The sequence below is a fragment of the Falco biarmicus genome, chromosome 5 (assembly GCF_023638135.1).
Source record: "Falco biarmicus isolate bFalBia1 chromosome 5, bFalBia1.pri, whole genome shotgun sequence".
In the NCBI taxonomy this organism is placed as follows: Eukaryota; Metazoa; Chordata; class Aves; order Falconiformes; family Falconidae; genus Falco; species Falco biarmicus.
The window spans coordinates 58,040,825-58,063,798 of NC_079292.1; the positions used below are offsets into that span (position 1 = coordinate 58,040,825).

Genomic DNA, 22,974 nt, shown 5'->3' on the forward strand with positions numbered 1-22,974 from the left:
TCCCACAGATGGCAGGCGAGGGAACTGCCCTCATGTCACACCTAATGTCTTTTCCTTATGGATAGCCATTGTTTTGGGGGGGATTTTTTGGCCATTAAAAAGTACTTTTTGCTGCTTGAATGTAGTTCTTTTTTTAACTCTTACTGTCTTGCATCACAAAGCCTTTTTTAAGTGCCTTTCATTGAAACTTGCCACATCCTTCCCTCTGCTGTGTCCAGGCACGTTTTATTTGTGTTATTTTAATCTTATGAGTCAGCCTTGCCTGTCACTATTGCCTCTTCGTTTTTTTTTTTTTTCTGAGAATCCTTAAGTCATCTTTAGGAGACTGAGGCCTAGATAGTACTCTTCTAGGTCATGTAGAATCTGTGTAGAAGGCGTGCATCTCTTCTCTCCAACCCACAAAGCAATGCTGATACCAGAGGAATTTTACCAGCGTGCTTAACCATAAAAGTTGCAACTATGTATCCATGACATGGCTGAGCTGCACAACTCTATTGTAGTTTAGCTACTAGTAGAACGCTGCATTGTATAGTTTAGTTGCCAAGTAGATAAGAACCAGTTCAAAACCAAGACATGAGCCAAGAGTGCTGAAACAGGGTCAGAAGAAGAGAAGGTCATGAAAAGGGAGAGAAGAAAAAGAGGAAGATGACTAAGAAGAGGATGAAGATAGGATGAAGATTCCCAAACCACCACCAGATGACCCCCAACCCATTAGGCCACATATGTATTAACAGTGTAGATGTGATATGCAGTTCACAGAACTGTAGTGAATATGGTAATAGTTTCTTAGAAATGTCATTAATATGTATAGATCAGCCATATAAAGATAAAAGGTGAACAAAGTCGGTATGCATATTGGATGGAATTTATCCTGTTTATCTGGCGCTGAATGTAAAGAATGCCTGCTTTCTAACACTCCAAACTGAGTATTGGAGAGTTTTGTCTCCAATTTTTTAGTATCAAATTGATGATGAGTATGGGATCCTGCTTTTGAACTTGGACTGAGTACGGAATCATGGGATGTCCAGCCAGCACCAAGAGGATTTCTCGGGGACACCCCCATCCTGGCTCTGCTGGTCTCATGAGCAGAACCTCACTGGTAAGACAAAGGCATTCTTTTGATTTTGAATTTTGACTTGAAGTCCTACCCATAAGTTGAGACACAGTATTGTAAGATGTCTTGCAGGGCAAGTTAGATGCATCTCTGGATTCGATAGTCTGTACCTGTGTTCATGTGGGCAACAGAGGTACCTGAATTAGACTATTGTTTGTTTGAGTCTGTACCTGTGTTCATGTTGGTGACACAGGTACCTGAATTGGACTCTCGTTTGTGACATGGGCACATTAATTCCTCTTGTCTGTTTGAGTCTGTGCCTGCATTTGGGTGAGTGACATGGGTACTTGAATTAGACTCTTGGTTTGAGTCTGTGCCTGGGTTCTGTTATTTATCTTAGATTTGTGTTACTTGGCTGTTACATTGTTATTTGTGAAATTTGTATTTCTGAATTTGATTGGACATAATATACTAAGATAAAATGGGATGCAACATATCTAAGGTGAAGAATGACATAATGACATTCTGAGAAAGATTACAGGTCCACCAGTAGGTAGTGTCAGGTGGGTGGGCTTGATTAAATACTGTAATCAGTGGTGGCCACTTTATAAGTTAGAAAATGGCTGTAGGTGGCCAAATAATGGAACTTAGATTATGATACTTTGTTATAATTGATGTTGTTTTAAAAAGGGAAGGAAAATGGGATGAGGTGATATACGCTGATATGTTTTTCAGCTTACGGGATCATCCTGAGTGGCAGAAACAGTGTGGAATTAATTTGGCACCAAGTGATCCTTTAGTGCTGTCATTAGTGAAGGATGAGAAAATTTCTTGGGAGAGACCTCCAAGGAGGTGTTGTTCATCTTTTAATATAGGACAGAGGTGTTTAAAATTGAAAATTAGGAGAAGAAAAAGGAAGAGGGACACATTCAACATTATGATGTTTGCCTTCCCAAGTAACCCTTACACATGATGGAGCCCAGCTTTCCTGGAGATGGCTGGACACTCGCCTGTCAGTGGGTGAATTCCTTGTTTTGCTTTGCTTCTGTGCACAGCTTTTGCTTTACCTATTAAACTGTCTTTATCCCAGCCCATGAGTTTTCTCACTTTTTCCTCTTCTATTCTCTCCCCCATCCCACTCTTGGGAGTGAGCGAGCAGCTGCATGGTGCTTAGTTGCTGGCCAAGATTAAACCACAACAGTTCTTTTTGGAGCCCAATGTGGTTCACAAAGGTTTTGAGATAACGACAGAAGTGATTGGAATGTGCTAGCTTGAATTTATAGCTGTTATTGCTGTTTAGCTTTAATCATCAGGTTTCTGTGTGATTTCCATGCTTGCCATGGGGCTTCCTTGCTGTAGAGTCTAGCACTCATTAGTGGCCACTTTTTGCTTTCACTGCTTGCTGTACCGCTTATCATCTTACTGTGCTGTGCTCGGTAACATTTTGTTAACAGCCATGGTGATGGGCCTGGGCTGAAAAGTGGCCAGGGCATCGCTGCTGTTTCTGTGCTGCTGTACTGGACAGGATGGGACTCCAGTGTGACAGAAACCACCTGAACCAATGGAGGACAAACCTTACAAGAAACAGTGCAAGTGCATCAGTGACCCAACCAGAGCTGACTTCGGTACCCCATAACCCCATACAACACACCACCTCTCCACTTCTGACCACTATAACAGACGGAGCCCAAATTCATGGACTAAATGACATTTGTGGATACACATTTTTACAGGGGTGGTCCACAGACTAGGGGAATGATACCTGTGTATTATATCAAAGGATGGGAAGGGTGGTGGTGGTTAATGAGGTTATATTAGAAATTGTGACATGATGTGGAATAAGGGGTGGATACTGTACTTGGTTTGACTGGAATAGATTTGATTTTAGCTGATGCAGTGTTGAGTTTTGGATTTGGTGTGAGAACAATGATAATAATATGAAGTCAAGGGCTTTTCAGTTTCTCAGGCTCTGTCAGTGAGAAGACTGGAGAGGCATGGGAATTTGGGAGGGGACATGGCCAGGACAGCTGACCCAAACTAGCCAAAGGGATATTCCATAACATATGATGTCATGCTGAATATATAAGCTGGGGGAAGATCAGGCAGAAATTAAGGTTTTGGTAGATACCAGGGAAACGTATTCAGTAAACAATGGTATTTGAATTATTGGTGCAACAGGGAAAGCCAAAGAAGCACGGTTCCTCAAACCAATATCATCTCAAATAGGAAAACAATGGGTAACTCATCAGTTTTTGTATTTGCCAAGAACCTCCAAGCCTTTACAAGCAACAATCAGATTTAAGGGTGAAGGTGTTAAAATGATGATTCCTGAAGGTAACTATGTCCATGTGCTAGTACTGTCTTTACAGAGGGATGGAAAAGAGAAAGGGGAAATCCTGGTGGAAGTGGAGGACACAGATTCCCCTGGTCTGGACTGGAGAGATACTGGGCCAAGCCAGGCTAGCTGGATATAGAGTGTCAAGAAACAAAGCCCAGGTTGGAAAGCAGACCATGAAGTACCTGGGGTTTGACATTTCTCAAAGACAACATGCTCTTGATTTTGGGTGAAAAGAAACAATTTGCCAACTCCCAGAACCACAGACTGTTCATGAACTAAGAATGTTTCTGGGAGCGCTGGGATGGTACAGATTATGGATGCCTGACTATGGACTACTAGTAAAACCTTTATATAGACTTTTGAATAGATTGATGGGATCACATCTGGAGTGGAATGCAGCAGGAAGGACAACCTTCAAAGAAGCTAAACAGTCCCTCATGAAGGCTCCAGACCTTGAGCTTCCAGACCTAGAAAAACCTTTTGAACTTTGTTTATGAGAAAGAAGCCATTGCACTGGGAGTATTGACATAGAGGTTAGGCTCCTTCAAAAAACCTTTGACATATTTTTCTAAGCAACTAGGCAAAATGAGCAAAAGATGGCCCAGATGTTTGAGAGCTGTGGCTGCCACTGTTCTGATTATTCAAGAAGCTTGAAAATTTACTTTGGGACAAAGAATCACAGTTTATATATACCACAACAGGAAGGGAAAATTGCAAAACAGATCTAGCAGCATGGGCTGCAGCAGAAAAGAATAATCTGCCCTTGTTAGTCCTGGTTCCCTTAAAGTCTCCACCTTTTATATAAAATCATTTTTAAATAAAGTCATAATTACCTGAAACCCCAGTATATGATGCAGAAGGTCGGAAAGTGATTAATACCCTGACAGCCACAATAAAAGAAAATGGGTGGGCCATTACTGAAAATAATAGAATTGTTCTTCCACAACAAATAACAACTGTATTAGCCCAGAGAAAACACTTATAGACTCACTGAGGAACTGAAAATTTACTTAAACATCTACAAAGATCAGTTTTGAGTAAAAAGATGTAGAAAATTGTAAAGTCAATCACTGAATGATGTGAAATATGCCAAAGAAACAACCCAAAGACAAAGAACCGGATTTGATTTGGAGTTACCAGACATGGACATTTTCCTGGGGATTGCTGGCAAATCAGTTTTACTGAGCTACCCTGAAAGAAAAATTATAGTTATTTACTGGTTTTAGTGGATACCTTTTCTGGGTGACCGAAGCCTTTCCCTGTTGCATCAATAAAACTAGGAAATTAGTTAAGGTATTGGTAAAAGAAATTATTTCTGGATTTGGAGTTCCACAAAGCTTATCATCAGATAGAAGACCACACTTTGTTGCAAAATTGTAGAACAAGTAAGCAAATTTTTAAGAATTACTTGAAAACTTCATGTCCCATACCACCCACAATTGAGCAGAAGGGTAGAAAGAATGATTCATACGCTAAAATTACAACTTGAAAAAAATTTGCCAAAACCCCAGATTTAAATTGGGTTCAGGCCCTACTGATAGCTCTATCAAAAATTAGAGTGCAACCCAGGGGTAAAATTAAAATAAAACCCTTTGAAATGATGTATGGAAAACCCTATCAGGTCCCAGGTGTACCAAGAAATGTAGTAATGGAAGGGGAATTCTATTTGGAAAATTATCTAATAACTTTAGGAAAAATAATTTTTGAACTTCAGAAATCTGTTATGGGTACTTGGGAGACAGGACTGGATTCTCCAATACACCCCTTCCAAGTCAGGAGACTGGGTCTGCTTGAAAACCTGGACGTTGGAACCATTGGAAAAAAAGAGGAAAAGACCATATCAGGTGTGGGTGATCACAAACACAACAGTAAAATTAGAGGGAAAAGGGCCTTGGATCCATTACTCTCCAGTAAAGAAGGCCCCTACACCCTGAATCATAGAAAAACAATCTCCAGTGAAGTTCGAATTTAGAAGGCCAAATGTATAATCGGGTATTATTAACCATAGAACTTGTAACTCAAGTGATCTGGACTGTAGGGTGGGATTAAAATTTGTACCTAATGTTGGTCCGAAATGTTACTGATGTCTTAAACAGAAGCGATTGTTGGATTTGTACTCAACTGCCAACTTCAGGGAGGGGGCAAGACCTGCCTTTAATAGGAGTGCCCATACCAATCAGTGAAATAACAATCCAGAATATGGCAAAGGACACCCTAAGAATCCTTGGTGGCCAAGTATCTTTCAAAAGAAAGACAAAGGGAAATACAGGTTACAATGTTGCTAGATGGTCAAAACTCAACCCTTTGTTTATATGGACCAGGCAATGATTCTTTAAGCACTAGTGACTTAAAATTTGGAAATGATGGGTGTGATAATCATGTAACTAACAGGAACTATGAAGCCTTTATAGGCTGCTTCCCTGGGTGTAATAGAACCAAGTCATTTTGGAGACCTACATTAAGCCACATGGACAGAACGAATTATCTTGGTCTCCCGGTCCGGGCAGGAAGTGGTTGGTACTGGCTATGTGGAGATACTGCTCATAAAACATCACCCCCCAGCTGGCAAGGAGCATATGCCCTCGGAACCTCAATTCCTAATCTCACAAGAATAGTTTGATAATTGGATTAGAGCCTTTTTCAAACGAACCAAAAGAAGCTGAAATGCTATCGCAGACAGACACACAGCCTTCCATAGCTTTGCTATATGGTTTCTTCCATAATCAGGGGTAAGTGGACTAAAGAAGACAATCGTGAACATATCATCGGTAATACAAAATATTGAGAACAGGACCCTGGATGCAATACCAGCACTACAAGTTGAAGTGTCTAGTTTATCAAAGGTAGCTCTGCAGAATCGAATTGTTAGCCTCACAGGGAAGTGTTTGTACAGTTATTAGCACAAGTTGTTGCACATAAGTGGATTAAAGTGGCAGAATTTCTACTGATTTACAGATAGTTTAGGAACAAATTAAAATTTTACGTGAACAGGTAAAGATGACACTAATTAGGGATTCAAAGAAATTTGGAACAAACTTACCTCATGCCTACCTAATTTGTCCTGGTTAAAAAAAAATAAAATTGTTCATCTTAATTACTGTACTATTGGGAAATTACCTTCTCTCTTCTATTATGATTCAGTGCTGTAATTATATGACAGAATTGTGTTGAAGGTGCAAGTATAAATGAATAGTTTAAAATAGAATAAGTGTAAGAAGGATGATGACTTGTTTTATGCAAATCATCAAAATAAAGGAGAGATTGATACCAGAGGAATTTTACCAGTGTGCTTAACTATAAATGTTGCAACTACATATCCATGACATGGCTGAGCTGCACAACTCTCTACTGTAGGTTAGCTACTAGTATTACGCTGCATTGTATAGTTTAGCTGCCAAGTAGGTAAGAACCGGTCCGAAACCAAGACATGAGCCAAGAGTGCTGAAACAGGGCCAGAAGAAGAGAAGGTCATGAAGAGGGCGAGAAGAAGATGAGGAAGATGATGAAGAAAGGATGATGACCCAAACCACCCATTAGGCTACACATGCATAGTAAGAATGTAGACAGAAGTAGTTCATGGAACTGTAATGAATATGCTAATAGTTTCTCAGAAATGTCATTAATATGTATAGATCAGCTATATAAACAGTGAACAAAGTCAGTATGCATGTTGAGCGGATCTTATCCCCTGTGTATCTGGTGCCGAAAGTAAAGAATGCCTACTTTCTAACACTCCAAACCGAGTATTAGAGAATTTTGTCTCTGATTTTTCGGTATCGGTGCCTCTAAAAGAGTGATTTTGCAGTCTGGTGTTTCACAGCCCTCTTTCGCTCAGGTTTCGATCCCTCTGAAACTCAAGGTTGTTTATTTTCCTCTCTATGGCAACACCCAGTGGTTAGCGAGTCTGGGATGAGTGGAAGGCTGCGCCTCTTCTCAGCGGGTTGCAAACAATGGTGACTGAACTCATGCGTGACCAGTTGTGTCAGCAGTGGCCTTTCAAACCTTGCTTTTATTTCTCATAGATTTACGAGTCTCTTCCCCCTTTGGTTACCTCTGCTTTCCATGTAACAAGGAGCCTAAGTGCAACAACAACAAAAAAAAGAGATCCAAATCCAAATTTTGCTCCCTGTAACAGTGGCAAGATGACGTGTGAGGAAAAACCTTTCTCCTGTCCCTTGATTTATATTTACCGACAGCTGGAATCCCAAACTAGATTTGGATGGAGTGAGACGCTCCATGTTGCAATTAACGCCGCTCCAGAATGAAAGTGCTGGAACTATAATTGCCTCATAGCCAGCTGCAGAGGGAAGTGATTAGGTGCAGGCAGGAGGCCTGGGCAGTTGGCGTGCAGGTGAGGGAAGCGTGTGCTGGCAGAGATGTGGGATCCCAGGTTTGGCTGGCCCCGCTGCCTCGCAGAAAGTAGCAGCAGGCAGAGAGCTCCTGCCTCGCCAGCCGGGGCTGGACGAACAGCTGCGTGGATGGTCGAGGTGAATCGCAAAAGGGGACTAAGTCCCACTCAGTTGGAAAGGAAGGTGGCCTTGCAGGAGTGACCAGGTCGCCTGAGAGAGGGATTTTCCACCCACCAGGTCGTCTTTAGCCAGCCAAAACCACTCTGTCCCAACATTTGTTTAGTTTCTCTGCCTTGCGTGTTTATGCAAGCCCTGCAATGTTTTTCAGATGCGCTTGTGTGCGGCAGGGAGTGCTTTGTGCGCTTCCTGCTGGGTCATCGGCACTGGCCTGTGACAAGAAGTTCCCTTTCCCCTGTCACATTCCTCTTTCCTTGGCCAGGCGTTCTGCCGGAGACCTTTCACTTGCCTGACGCTTGGTACTGCAGTCTTTTGTTCTCTTTTCTTGTTTTCCTGCTCAGGCTGACTGCAGCAGCCAGCTCCTGGGGTTTTGGCTCGGTTTTACCTCTGCTACTTTCTCTTGGAAGAGGGCTGGCAGCACCTCTCCTGACATCACCTTGGACCACGTACCTCTTACGCAATCCTCTGGCTTTGTAGCCCTGCTATTCCCTGACCTTGGCTAATCTCCTTCCTTTTGCAATACTTCTAAGCACCTTTCCCAGCAAAGGGTTGCAATTAGAGAAGTACAGAGTTGCATACTTCTCTAGAGGGAGAGCAGGTTTGAGTTCCTTTAATCTAATAGGAAATGTCTCCTTCCCTTTCATATGCAGCACTTTCTTGTGGTATGCAGTCATCCACCAGGATTGCTCCCTTCCATTTCTTTCAGCATTTCCCTTCTTGCTGTAGGAAGACCTGTCCCTGGTGATCAAAGGCGTCTTTCTACAACTACGGGAGCAGAATGAGGAAATAGGATGCTGGATAAGGGATCAGAAAACCTGCTGGCTAGATCTCTGCAATTAAGTGTGTCTCGGAGCAAGACTCAAGGCAGTGCACAGCTATGCTCAGTGCCTCAGTTTCCCCGGTTGTTAGTGTGGGAATAATTGCACTTGCTTCCTCTGGGGAATTGCCTTCACCTCTGTACACTAAATTTCCTTCCCACCTTGGTTCTGTCATTAGAGCCGCTGGCTCAGCGAGGCAAGCGAGAAACGCAAATACCAGAGTTAGAGGTGAGCTGTGCAGTTTGCTGCTGCTTGTGTTCGAGCTCTCCTTCCAGGTAAGTAACTCAAGGGTTGTTTTGATCCCTCGAGCGAGTGGGCAGCAGCGTAGGGAGTGGCAGTGCCTTGTTACCTGCCCTGGGGAGCTCAGCTGGATTTGCTGTTGCTGATAGCTCCTTCCCAAGACAGTCTGGGACAGTAAGGGGATGCTCTGAGAACACGGGAACACTCATGCTGCCGAGGAACAGTACTGTCAGCAGGCAAAGATGAAAGAAAACCGACGGGACAGAAGCCCTAGTCATAGCCATGGCTTACGGGCTGGTGCGTTATGTATCTGGACGAGCCAAAAGCAGAACAGGGAGAGGAAGACCTGCCAGGTTAGAGAGCTGCTTACATGTATGGCGCTGCAGCGAGCGTCGAAGGCCCCGAGCCCACAAGAGGGAGCCTCGATGAAGTCATTCACTGCACTGCTGATGAGATCAGCTCCAGGCTGGAACAGATCTGCTACCGATACTCTGCATTCGGGATTCAGGTGTCGAGAGGCACTCCGAAAGGTGAACAGATTTGCCCGTTCTCGCTGTAGCCCTGGCTTGCTGTGTCACTGCTAGCAGATGGGCGAGGCATCACTAGAAAGCACACGTACCGGGGAAAAAAATGGTTTAAGAGTCTTGAATTTTGCTGAGATACATTTTGGCTCTAAAGAACAGCAGGAGGGAGAAGGAGGAGAAAAATCCTATTGCAAAGTCATTTTTCACGGGCATCCAAGCACAATCCAAGCAGAGATCGGCAACACGAAACTAGGCATCCTGGAGCAAATCAGGGAGCCCAGCTGCGACAAATCCCCAAGCCTGGATGATGAACACGTCCCTGCATTTCAGTGACAACGAAGTGTGACTTAGTGAAGCATTTGCCAGGGATGTTTAGTGTACTAGTCACCCGGGGAGCTCAGAGACACAGCCGTGCGCAGCCCCTCTTTTACAACACAGCCCAGGCAGGAGGCATTCCCTCTGCAGGGCGCCCCGGCACCGAATGCACGTGTGCTTGGCTGTGCAGCTGGCTCAGGTTTGGCAGCTGGTGAGCTTGAATAGATGGGTTTTGGCCCAGGCTTGAAAATCCCCCATTGCCGGTGATCCTGCTTTGGCTGCAGCTGCCTCAGGTTCCCTAGGAAACTTCAGTGCTGGCTTAATTCTGGACTGTGAAACGGTAGGAGGTGGCAGTCCGGTGGCTTTCTCCCTCCAGCCTGGCTGCCCATCCTTTTGCTGCTTGGCACTGCAGCCAGCTTCAGCCCTGCTTGTGGCGGAGGCGAGGAGCAGCAGGGCGCAGTGAACCCACTGCCGGGGCATGACGGACGAGGGGTTAGGAATGAAAAGAAAACTGGGACCGAGGAGGTGGAGGAGGGAGATGCAGAGCCTGCGCCCATAGATTTCTCGAGGGTGGACCTGGCCTTTTGTAGGCTCCTTTCTGGTCCCTCTGGCTTTGTCTGTCTTAATAAACGCAACGGGAATGGGGCCAGGGCTGAGTGCTGCCCTGGGCTGGTGGCTCGCGCTGTGCCCTCATTACCGCTGTTCCTGGCGTGGTTTTGGCCTGTGCTAGCTCGTAGTGCTGCAGTGCCCAGCCAGGCATGGCTGGGGGACAGCGTGGGCTGGGGAACATTCCCAACAGAGCCGAGCATTTAACCCCATGGGTGGGAGCTGTGCCCTGCTCCTTGCTTTTGGGGCCGGGAGCAAAACAGCTACACCCTGTAAATCCAGGCCCCTCTGAAGGCAGGTTTTTGAAGTGCAGTCCCCTGCAGCCTGCATATTTACCACCTGTTTTCCCACATTTTCACTCTCCAAAGATGGGAAATGTCATGCAACAGGTTGTAGGTGAGTGTGTGCGCCAGACTGAAACTGGGAAATGCTCTGTCTGCTTGGCACAGCTGAACACAGGGTTGTGACTCAGCGTCCTGCAACTTATGCTATGGGTCACCGGCCACATTTGACACCCTGCCTTGTGGGGTGGGAGAGGTGCTCTGAGGAAACATTGCACAGACATGTTGAATTTGTCCCTCTGACTCTCTGGCCTCAGGCAGGCAGAACAAGGAGCCCATCCTGTTGTCCATGGAGCATGCGACTCTGGAAGGGCTTCCCATACCATGCACACACCTCTGTCCTGTTTCCCCTGCCAACCCAAACTACATCAGGTTTGGGAACTCACTCGTGGAGCAGAACAGGGGCAGAGCTCATGCATCCCCCGTTTAATGTGCTACTGACAGCTGAGTTCCCCAGCCAGGAGAAGTATCAGGTGCATCTGAATGGATCCTTGTCCATGCCTGGAAGGGCTGTGTTCAAGTGGCATGCTGCTGTTCCCCTCAGCCCAGCGGACCTTTCAAAGGCAGTGTTGATGTTCTGGGTCTCACCACAACCATGTTGCACCTTTGTTGTCCCCAGATTGCAGCCCAAGTTCCCCTCATCTGTGCAGAAGGAGGAGATGCTCCCAGCAGAGGCTGCTCTTCTTTCCACCTCCCTCCTTGGACAGAGTAGCTTTGCATCTTGAGTAGCTCGCTTCCCTGTAGCGGTGCTCTGGCTGTATTTCAGAAGGAGGATACGTGCTGGGAGTTGATGAGGATGAAAGCAACAGTGTCGCAGAGTGGCTTGAGAGAGCTATGAGACCTCTTCCCTCTTCCCTCCGGCTGTCCTCTAGCTGCCATGCTACTTCTGCAGCTGGCCCGACACTTGCTGGTGTCCAGAGCAGGCGCTAGGCATTCTTCAGCTTGTCCTGAGCTCAGTCCCTAGGGAGCTGCGTCTCTGCCAGAGCTGTTCAGGAAAGATTCCCGCCCCTTTCCTAATGAGACCAAGTGAGTAATAGAGATGCTCCTCAGGGACAGTGTTGTAAGGAGTGCTACGTGCATGTTCAGGACCAGGCAGCAGGTCTCCACTAGCTTTTCCCTGCTGTTGTGCAGCAGACATTGATGCGTGCCCCATCTTGACAGAAGAGATAAACTATTTGCGTGCAGATAGGAACTTGCCTGGCAGTTGCAGCCACCGGTCCTCTTTGCATTGTTCTTATCTGATCCTGGCTTGGCAAGTCTGTTTGTCGTGGTGAATGGCAACATGTTTGGGGCTATTCAGCCTGGGATATGGTAAGATTTGTCTGGCATGAGTTGTGTTCAAAGCATTTAGTATGTAATACCCTTTTCCCCTCTCTGGAGCAAGTGTTCTTCATCTAGGAATGTGACTGCAATTAAAGCTGCGTGTCTGCTTTGCTGCTGTGGGGCTCTTGGGGGGAGCAGCATGAAGAGACCTGAGGGAAGCCAGAGAGACACAACCAGGTCCTAACCTGGGTGTGTTGCTGGTGGTGGGGAAAATAAGGACAGCAATAAGAGGGGCAAACTGGAGGGAAGGGAAAGCCAGAGAGCGCAAACAGCCTAGCGCGACTGTTGGGAAAGCAGAGTAAACATCTGCTGTGGTCAAGTGCAGGCTTATGTACTACCGGCTGTGTGGGATGGTTCAGAAACAGGAGTAGAGGCTCACAGGAACAGTCCAGAGGAGGGACAGGATGCCCATATAGGACTGGCCAGCAAAACAGGCTGTCCTCAAATGCACAGGGTGTCCCTTGGTGCCCACTATAATGCTGGAAGGGGAGGGGAGGTGTCTCGGTAGTGCAAAGCAACTGCAAACTTCTGCTGCCCTACTCCCTGCAGTACTGTACAGAGATGAAGTTCCTCACTGGGAAGCAGGGAAAAAGTAACGTAGCACTCCTTGTGCTGGTGAGTGCTGGGACCTCCTCTGCACTTTGGTTGTCCTTGGTGCTCCTGCAGCGGGTCAGGCTCAGCTCTTTTCCCTGTGGCTCTCTCTGAAGGTCGGTGGGTTCATGTATTTCTGGTGCCCTTACCCCTGGAAGGGGGGAGAAGAGGAACAGGGAGAGCTGGTTGTGTGGGCCTGGTCTTTTCTTAGGTCTCCTTCAGATGTCTGCAGTTCTCTCTTTAGATGCCCATTTCTCGCACTGAGTCAGTCATTTTGGGATTTGGATTCCCTTTTTTTTGGCAGCTTTTTTTTCCTGTTTCCATCTGGTTTGGTTTTTACCGTTTCATTTAGCAGGGCCATCAAAGGGAGTTTGTTCAAGCTGATTTTGGAGCAACAGATAGTTTTGACTTGACAACCCCTTCCTCTGCAGACCTCAGCCATGGCCTTAGATCCAGTGTGGAGACCCTCTCAAAGCTGGTGTGTGGTAAGGTGGCTTGCTGCTTCCCAGCAGGGATGAGGGATACTTTGCTTTAGTGACACGATCATGGGAGAACAGACTTTTTTTTTTTTCCCCCTTTTTTCCAGCCCATAAACTGTTAATTCTTGTGGCTTTTCAAAACTTGCTATTTCTCCCTAAGTGTTTCTTTCTTTCTTTCTCTCTTTTTTTTTTTTCTTTTCCAGTGGATGAGCCAGCCTTGGCATCACGCCTCGTGTGTGTGACTCAGACAGATTCTGCTTGTCTGAAGGATTCCTGCAAGTCCTCAGAGCTGTCCAACCCGCCTGGGCTCAGCACTGGAACCCGTGAGAAACACACTCAAAGTGAGTTGCGCAGTGCCAGCAGCCTTGTTCTCCCTGTGCGGGATGGACTGCTGCGTGCGGGGACCCGGCAGCACTCTCACTGCACGCCTTTGCTGTCCTGTGGGGTAGAATCTGGGATGGCTGCTTGGAGCTCAATGGAGGGAGGTCCCCATGGACCTTCAGTGTATAGTGCAGCACTGCATTTCTCTTTTGCTTATTTGAGTTCCAGCCCCCTGGTCTCACACTGTCTTTGTTGTGGGAAATGGTCCCCTTGAAGTCAGGGGAGTTGGGCTTGGGGCATCTCGGAAGTCCCCTGGCTTCCACTGTTGGAAGGCATCTGTTCGTTGAATGCCTCTGGTTTTCAGACTTAATTGGACCCACCCGAGGGATAATTTTTTTCAGAGGCACTGAACGCTTCAGTACCTGCTACTGATAGTATATGGTATGGTGAGAGATCAGCATCTCTGATACTCCAGCTGCATTAGCCAGAGGAGCACAGCTTCCTTTTAGCTTCTTGCACAGGTTTGCAAAGCTAGATTTTAAAAAAATATTTATTTATTTATTTTTAAATCTGGACATGGTAGCTTTTAAGATGAGAATCCAAACAAGAAGAGTCGGTTTTGGATGTGAACTTGGGTGACTGCCTCAATTTCCTCATGTGCAAGATGAGGGGGCTGCCATCTTCCTTACTCAATGGCAAGATAAAGCCGTTAGAGATCTGAATCATTTGGTGCAAGATGCAATTGGAGCATAAGACCTCTTGAAGCTGATCCTTTCTGGAAGCTCTTTGGAAGATCCTTTTCCCACTAAGCTAATAACATCTCATTCCAGACTTACTAGTCTGGGTAAAGATGGGAGATCCCAGAAGTCCAGGAGAGGGGGAAGCCAGTAGGGAAGCTTTCAACACAAGTGCATTTTTATCTCCAGGCATGCTTTTGAAAGCCTTTCCCACAACCCACATTCCTGGCATGCCCCTATGAAGGAAAGAATTAGAGAAATGAAGGCTGGAAACGGAACTGGGTGGCATGTAATCAGTCTTCTGACCTCCCCCACCCTCTGCCTGTTTGTTCTCCTGCCCCTCAGGCAAGTTGGGGACCCAGAAGAATGACTCATCTGGCTGCTTGGGTCGATGAAATGGCCCTGGTGCCTTATAAACCAGCTTCCTTGCACACAAACCACCTTCCTCCCATCCCTATGCACAACTCGTGCCACACAAAAATGTTGCCACAGACTTCAGAGCTGCCTGAGAGAGATGACCCCTGCAAAGGCATAAGGATGTAACTTAGCCATGGGGATGGAAACCATCCAACAGAGCACATCTGAGCTCCCCATGGAGATGGGAGGTGCCAGTCACTGTGACACCACTGCCTTTCTGATGGGGTAGGGAGAGAGGTGACATCCCTCCCCTGTTTTCTTGAGCTGCTCCTCTGCTTGGTGCGAGTTCCCTCCTTCACTGCTGCCCCTAGCCCTGAAGAAAGGTGGTTTTTTTTCCCACATTTTACCTCTTCAGCTAGTTTTGTCCTTCCTCCTTCTTAGTCCCCACATCCTAAGGAAGAGAAATTGCACCCCACAGCTGAAAGGGGTGATGCTGCTCAAGAGCCCACTGGATGCTGATGCCCTCTAATCCCTTACCACCTGGTTCAGGGCAGGGATGCTACTTCCATGCTTCCCACAGGGGCTCTGGATAATGCACTGTTAGGGAGCTGGGGCATGAGAGATGACAGGAGATTCATCTCCAGTCCCTAGTTCCTTCCCATTTTACTTGATCTGATATGGAGACTTCAGTGCCTTCCCTAGAGGAGCTGTCCCACTCTAGTTAACCTCTTAGGCAGGGCGTTAGTGCTCATGGGCACAAGTTTCCTTGTGCTTATCATTGCCTTGGCTTCTCCTGCGTCTCCTGGCCAATACTCTCCTGTACACACCCTCCAGATCCACAGACCTGCTTATCCAGTCTCCTGCTTACCTCAGTGTTTGGCTGAGGAAAGTAAATTTTGTTCTCTCAGTCCTCTGTTAGGAAACTGCCTGGATTTCAGAGTATAGGGATTGATTAGGTGAAGGTTGCAGCACTATCTGCTGAGAGGCAAACCAACACCTCTTGACTAAAGGGGAAACCAGACCTGTCAAACCTATCTGGGAATTTTTGTGACTGGCAGGTGGAGGACTGAGCATCTCCATCAGGAGGTGGTGGAAGCCTCTTCTTAGCTGCGGCCTCAGCCCTGGCCTCTGAAAATCCAGGACTCGGCTTCTTGAAATCCACCCCACACCCCTCTAAGGCAGGGGGCATTTCCCCCTAGGCTTCATAGAAGGAGGAAACCGAGGCACAAAAGTGGCTTAATTGTAACTTCTGGGACAAACCGCAACCAGGGCCCAGATGGGGTCAGAGAACACAGTTTAAATCAGGTCACCGCTCAATATTTATTGTGTGGAGTTTTTCTTTTTTCTTTACTCCCGCACTGAAATCCTTCCCCAGAGGCTATTCAAGGAAATAAATAGCCAGTGGAAAGGGACAATAGCTTTCTGCGGAGTACAAATTATATGAAGCAGTAGGAAATAATAGCAGAGTGAGCAGCTGCTGCTCCGAGAAAGAATGCATGGTTGGTCTCTCCAGCTCCCTTTGCCAATGACTGGTCCACAGCACAGGCTCCCTGGTGCCGTGAGTGCAAAATGGGACAGGCGCCTTTTCTCCTTTGCAGTGTCCTCCTCTGGTGCCGCTTCTTTGGTGTTTGATTAGTGCCGAGCTGAAACTGCAGCCTTCCATGAGGGTGCTAAGGGGATCTCCCACCTCTTCTTGCAGAGCCTGGTTTGACGTGGGGGGCAGTGGCACATGCATTCACACAGCTGGCACAGCTACCTTGCCTTCCCGTCTCTCCCTCTTCCCTTCTGGGCTGACCATCATGCCTGGTGATGCCCCATGTCCCTTCTGCAAGGGACTGTTGATAACTCTTGTTGTCTAGAGAGGATGTGTTCAGTTCCCTCTCCTTGTGAGCCCCTTGGAGCCCTTCCTCAGAGCACTGTTGGGAGGGATGGTGGGGATAATTTTGGTGTGCTGGTGGGGATTTTGGGGGCTGCTCCTGCTACAAAAGGCTCTGAGAAACCTCTCACAGCTGGGGGGGGGGGGGGGGGCAGTTGGGCTACCTTGGCTGGGAAGTGGGGAAGCCTGTGGTTTTCCTCAGGGCTTCACACCTAGCTGGCTTACCTCCTGCCTGAGTAAGAAAACAAAGTAAATACTGCTGCCAGCAATGATGCTGCTAAGGATCTTGGCAGCCTGCTGGGGAGGGTAGCATTCAGTCTGTTCTCAATAACTGTGTGGGTGCCCTGTCATAGATGTGGTAGCTTTAGGCTATGGTACATGAGGTGCTGCTGTCTTGAGCCACCCCAATGGTTCTGAGATCCCATAGGTGCTCCTGGTGGCTGAGATGTCCCCAGGACTAGCAGGAAGTCTGGGAAGGACTGTTAACCCCAAAACTGACCTTATGGGACCACTGCAACTGGAAGTGTCACATGGGGTGAAAGCACTCTGCAAAGGACTTCTGGCTGAAAGCTGACATGGCTGCCTTGGTCTCTTGCCTCCTTAAAATATGGTTTTGTGTTTTTTTTTCTCCATGAAAAATTGCAGGGCTGCCTGCTCCCTGTTGGAAGTTCACCTTGCCCTTGGGATGGGCATGGTCCCCACCCTCCTGCCAGTGGCTGCTTGTCAGATCTCTGCTGTCCCAAGGCACCCTCTGGGAATGCAGCAAAGCCTCCTCCAGTGCCAGCAGTGTGAACAACCTATGCCAGTACAGGCCAGCTGTCCTCTGGCCAGGCTGAACATCTATACAGGGCCCCAGAGAGGCACTCCCAGGCAGGTATGCTATTAGAGGATCATCTCTCTGGGGGTGAAGGGCTCCTGGATCCTTTGGACTAGTGGCTGCCAGCTTCCACAACCAACCACTGCTTGTATTTTCCTCACTGCACAGACCCTCCACCTCCTCTGCAGATGTCCTTTAGCCGGATTTCCTCTTTCTTTGGGATTTATGTTACCATCATATCACCATTTCCCCAGGCTTTCTGCTTTGCAATGTCTGCAGGGAAGTATCAGCCTGCCCCTTTCACCCTCCTTTCATCAACCCAATTACTACCTCCAATTGTACTGGAGAATTTTGGCTTTTCTGGTGTCCCTGAAGTCTCAGCCCCTTCCTATGTGGGGAGAACATACCCCTGCATGAGAGAGGCCATCTGCACAGGGCTGGTGTCTGACCATGCAGAGGCTCAGCTCTGCAGATGAAGGAAGTCGCCAGCGCTGGCAGAGTTGCTGCCTGGCTTCCCACTATTGTTCCCAGTGGCAAATAAAAGGGGGGTGAACGCCTCTGCTGAGCATTGTAGGAGGGGGGTTAGTGTTATCTCCATAAAATCTCATGGCCCCTCTCTGAGCAGCTCATGCCTCTTTCCTGCCTGTCTTTCTCTCTGCATGTTCTCACAGCCATGGTACTTGCGGTTCCACACATAACCCTATGTGCAGGTAGCTTTCCCCATCCCTCAGACACATGCTGCTCTCCCTCCTGGGCAGCCTCACGCTCTGCCAGTGGGATCAGTGGATAAATCCCAGTGAGAGTGATGTTCCGTCTGGTCTGTGTGGGAAGTGGGGGAAAAGCTCCTTTATGTTGCTGGCCTGGGACCTGGATGGTGTCTCTGCCACAACATTCTTGTGTCACCTTGGCCAGCCATGTAGGACAGGATTTTTCTGGTGGAGTTCATGGTGTGCCCCGGATGCAATCTCTCGAGCTGTACAAGTGTTTTGTTTCTGTGTGTTCGCTGGCTTAAAGTGGGTTCAGATAACTAACCCTGGTGGTAGTGTCCTGGTTTCTGCTGGGATAGAGTTAGTTTTCTTCTTGGTAGCTGGTGCAGTGCTGTGTTTTGGATTTGGTGTGAGAACAATGTTGACAACACACTGATGTTTTTAGTTGTTGCTGGGTAATGTTTATACTACATCAAGGACTTTTCAGTTTTGCAGGCTGGAGGAGCACAAGAAATTGGGAGGGGACACAGCCAGGACAGCTGACCCAAACTACCCAAAGGGGTATTCCATAGCATGGGGTGTCATGCTTAGTGTGTAAACTGGGGGGAGCTGGCCAGGGCCTGCAGATCGCTGCTAGGCATCGGTCACCACGTGGTAATTGAATTGTGCCTCACTTTTGTTTTTTCCCTTCCTTTTGCATTTTATTCCTCTCCCCTTCCATCTCCATTATTATTATTATTATTATTATTATTATTATTATTATTATTATTATTATTATTATTATCAATTATTAAATTGTTCTTATCTCAGCCCTCAAGTTTTACCTTTTTTCCCCCTGATTCTTCTCCCCATCCCACTTTGGGGGGAGGCAGGAGGGGAGTGAGCAAGTGGCTGCATGGTACTTGGTTGCTGGCTGGGGTAAACCATGACAGGTGGCTGTGCAAACAGTGTCTTTGTACTGCCCTTGTCCCTGCAAAGGGACAACATGAGTTGCTGGAAAGAGAAACCCCTCATAGCCAGTGGGATGCTCTGATATTTTGAGCGGGGGGCTCTGGGCCCTGTGTTTTCCCTGGGATGGCTATGGGGAAGCAGGGTGAAGGGGTGGGTGGGACACAGCAGCGTGATGGGAAAAAGACCCAATGCCAGAAACCACAATCATCGGCACCTGCTCCTGCTGGCTCCATGCTCAGCCTGGGTGTGTTTCTCCAACAGCTTCAGTGACCTCAAGAGCAAACAGATTTTCCAAGCCTGCTGGGCTTTATAACCCTCTGTTAATAGGAAACACCTCCGGGAAGGAATGGTTATCAGCACTTATCTCTGTTTACTTCAGGAGATTTTGGGGAAGGGAGAAGCTGCCTCCCAGCTGGCTGTGCAGCAGCAGGATAGCTGCACTCAGCTGCTCTCTGCACACCTCGAGACGGGGGCTGAGGGGACTGCTGGCCTCCCGCTCCCTCTTGCTCCCCCACTGACTTCTGGAGTCTGGCAAACCACCACCAGTTTGTTCAGCCAAATCTGGCGCAAAGTCTGCTGACTTGTAGATCTCACCTGGGAAGAAGACCATAGGAGTGACGTTCCATTATGAAGACGACATTTTCATGTCTCAGGAGTAGGGGAGACAGGGCTGTTGAGCCTGATGTGCATGGGTCTTTGAGGTAAAAGGTTTGGGTCTTGACGGAGCTTGGATGGAAGGTTGCAGAGCTCCCACATATTGCTAGTGCAATCCACACAGGTGGGTCTGAACCTAGAGCCACAAGAAGGGAAGGAGATGGGATGCGATTCATGTCACTCCTGCAAAGGACTGTTCATAGCTTGTGTCATCTAGAGGGGATGTGTTGGCTGCCCTTTCCCCTGAGTCCCTTGGAGCCCTTCCTCAGAGCACCATGGGGAGGGATGGTGGGGACCATTTTGGTGTGCTGCTGTGGATTTTGGGGGCTGCCCCCTGCCACAAAAGAAGGGAGCTGGGATGCTTCTTTTGGCTAAGCTGTTACATGCAGAAAAGAAGTGAACATGGTGGTCACACCTCCATGGCCAGCTGGGAAGATACTTGTCCTGTGTGGTGGCTGGAGTAGCACCCCTAAGGGCTGTGTGTGGTCATCCTCTGCAGGGAGCCCACTGAGGAGGCTGGGAATTGGTTAAATCTCCTGGAGTCCCTAATGAAAGGAAGTGTACATAGGGAAGTTATTTCTTTGGATCAAAGTCTCCTGGCTTAATAGCAGTCAGTGGGGCCTTGCAGAGGCAGGGGCACTGTTAATGTGTAAGCCACAAGGAAGTCTAGGGATGTAAAGCCCTGCATGTGAAGTGTTTCTGACCTAACTGCTGGTGGCTCCCTGCCTGGTTACTCTGCCCTCTGAGGAAGATGTCTGTAAGGGCTGCTGCTCCTGTCCTCTGTCACCCAGGGTCCCCAGCTCAGCAAGGCTGAGCAAGAGACCAGCAAGCCACAGCCACCTTTGCTCTCATCCTTGCATTTCTTGGACTGCAGGCGATGCTTCCCTCCAAACCCTGGGTTATGTCCCTCTGCTTTAACCCTCTTTGTATGTCTGCTGTGATGCTCTCCTTTCCTTCTGCTGAGGACAAGCCTGTCTTCATCTGTCTCTCTGGTGTCTTTTCTCACTTACTGGCTTCACTCAGCCCACTCCTCACTGAGTGAGAAGCCTATGCAAGACCTCCAGCATGGAGTGGTTTTGGCCATAAGAGGAGTTGAGAGCGGGAGATGTTCTCCTGGCTGGGACACCTTCTCCAAGCAGCACTCTGTCACTTGCAGTGGCAGGGAGAAATGGCTGAAGGAGCCACACAGACTATTTTTCTCTCTGCCTTAGGGAAAATTTGAAATTTTCAACCTGGGTATGAAGACTGGGGACACCGTGAAGGTCAAGGGCAAGATATCTGAGGATGCTGACAAGTAAGTACAAAGAAATCACCTTGACTTGCCAGGGCTGAAGGTGGGCTGTAGAGGGAAGTGGTTTTCCAAGGCTGACAGGTACAAAAAGTGTGAGCATAGCTCAGTGTTAGGGGAACCCCTACACTACCACTGTGCAAACTCCCCTGGTTCTCAGGCAGAATGACAAAACAGGAGGCATTAAGTACCTGCAACATTGAGGGAAGAATTGGGTGCAGAGCCATGTGCTGGATCTTCCAAGACCCTGTCCTGCCTGTGCAGCTGACCTTCCTCCTGTTCACCCACAGCTTCAGCATCAATCTTGGCTCCAGCTTCTCAGATCTGGCATTTCACTTCAGTCCCCGCTTCAATGAATCTGTCATCGTCTGCAACTCCAGGTGCAACAGTGTCTGGCAGGAAGAGCATCGTGATAACCACTTCCATTTTTCCAAGGGCTCCACTGTGAAGGTGAGGGGTCTGTGCTGGTGTGGGGTTGTGGGGGGTGTGTGCAGTGGGGGGAAGCCCCTGGTCAGCAGATTCCCATACTCTAGTCCTCTCAGTCCCATTCAATGCCTGCAGCTCCCTCCCAACAGGCCCTCATTCTCATCCTCTGGGTTTTTGGTCCTGATTGCTACTTCCACTCCTCCTTCAAAACCTCAGCTTTTCCTCAGGGAACTTTGCATGTCTCAGACTTTGTAAGGATTTCCTGCCCCTCATACCTGCCTAGCAGGTGAGTGCACCAGGGGAATCTCTGAAGGTAAAGGGGATCTCCAAGAAGCAGGACCTTGCTGCTCTTCACCTTATTTCTCTCCCTGATTCCCTCCTATGCAAACACAGGTTTTAAGGCAAGCCAGAGCTCGAAGCAACATCCAAAAAACACTCCCTTAGCTCTTCTGTCCTCACTACTGCTGGATCCACACTGCCAGTCTGTCCTCCCTCTCCTCCTGCTAGGGATGCTGTCCTAGTTGCTGTCTCACCCCATCTGATGTCCTGAGACATTAACAGGGCTGTGTTTAGGGGTAATCCTGTTCCTGTTGCTGTGGGGAGGAAGCTTGTTTCAGTCATGGCTGGCTTTTGGGAAGAGATGGTGAGGTGACTGCTTTGGGGAATGATCCCTTTAATTTGCAATGATCAGCAATGTGTTCTTGTCCTGTCTGCTTGTGCATGTTTATCAGCGAAACTCCTTTATCTGTGTCCCAGTAAGCTGCTGAGGGCATTGGAGTGTCAGGTTTATTCTGCCCTGCCCAGAGCAGATCTAAGCCATGTGGTGCATAAAGATATACTTGGGTTTAACTGCTCTGAGTTTACAATCTAAGTAGCTGAAACAACCCCAGGAGACATTCCGTACCAAGGTCATAGTCTAGATACCAGCTCAGAGCTTTGATATCAACTACTCATTTCCTGCATCATCCTCAGCTCAACCCCCCGCACCTTGCTTAAGTCTGTAGGGACCAGGTCTGACTCACATGTAACAGTCGGGCCTTTTGCCTGGATGCTTACCTACTAATCTCCTCCTTGTCCCCAATTCCTGCCCTTCCTCCCCTCTCTTCTCCCAGATCATTATTGAGATGCTGGCAGACAAATTCCTAGTGAAACTACCGGATGGGCATGAAGTGGAGTTCCCCAACAGGCACTCCTCCAATAACGTCAGCTACCTGAGTGTCGAGGGAGGCTTCAGGGTCACCTCCTTCAAGCTGGACTGATGGGTGCCACTCCCTAGCTCTAATAAAAACACAAGCAGTGGTTTCTCCAGCTGCTTTGGCTTTTCTGACATCTTTGGCTCTGCAGTTCTGTGCAAGACACCAACAAAGTCCAAAGCTTTTCCACTAACAGGAAAGGAGCCCTTGCTGGATGGAAACAGCCCCCAGATAATGTCAGGTGCTTTTCAGGTCAGACTGGGGTGTGGGGTTGAATGGGTAGTAGGTAGGGCAAAGCAGACTGTAGGTGGGGTTCAGAAGGGGAATGGTTGTGTAATCTCTTCATAGTGCACCATTTCCTCCTGCACCCAAGTTTTTGGGAGGGAGGGAGGAAGGAAGGAAGGGGAAGAAAAGCATGGATGTGAGTGATGTGGCATTCAATGTGGCATTTGGTGCCACAAAACCAAAATTAAATAGATTTGGGAACCTCAG

General features: G+C 47.9%; 1 protein-coding gene and 1 long non-coding RNA gene across 4 annotated transcripts in view; one reads left to right on the plus strand and one right to left on the minus strand.

Moving 5' to 3' along the window:
* LGALS2 (galectin 2) overlaps positions 1-22,618 on the plus strand; it is a 23,531-nt gene extending 913 nt beyond the window's left edge. Inside the window, exons 2-6 of one of the 3 annotated variants that reach the window (XM_056339148.1) lie at positions 13,359-13,496; positions 17,092-17,320; positions 20,787-20,869; positions 21,154-21,313; positions 22,402-22,618. In XM_056339148.1, coding sequence (XP_056195123.1) covers positions 17,132-17,320; positions 20,787-20,869; positions 21,154-21,313; positions 22,402-22,548 — 579 coding nt within the window. In that variant the 5' untranslated portion in view covers positions 13,359-13,496; positions 17,092-17,131 and the 3' untranslated portion in view covers positions 22,549-22,618. Of the gene's footprint in view, positions 1-13,358; positions 13,497-16,827; positions 17,321-20,143; positions 20,333-20,786; positions 20,870-21,153; positions 21,314-22,401 lie in introns of those variants that run through there. The other 2 variants (XM_056339147.1, XM_056339149.1) reach the window with 2 other exon arrangements.
* LOC130149482 (uncharacterized) lies at positions 19,272-21,192 on the minus strand. The gene is made up of 2 exons (XR_008821930.1): positions 21,055-21,192; positions 19,272-19,711 (listed from the first exon to the last, which is right to left on the minus strand). It is a non-coding gene; the product is annotated as an uncharacterized LOC130149482 (long non-coding RNA).
* Positions 22,619-22,974: the final 356 nt, after the last annotated feature.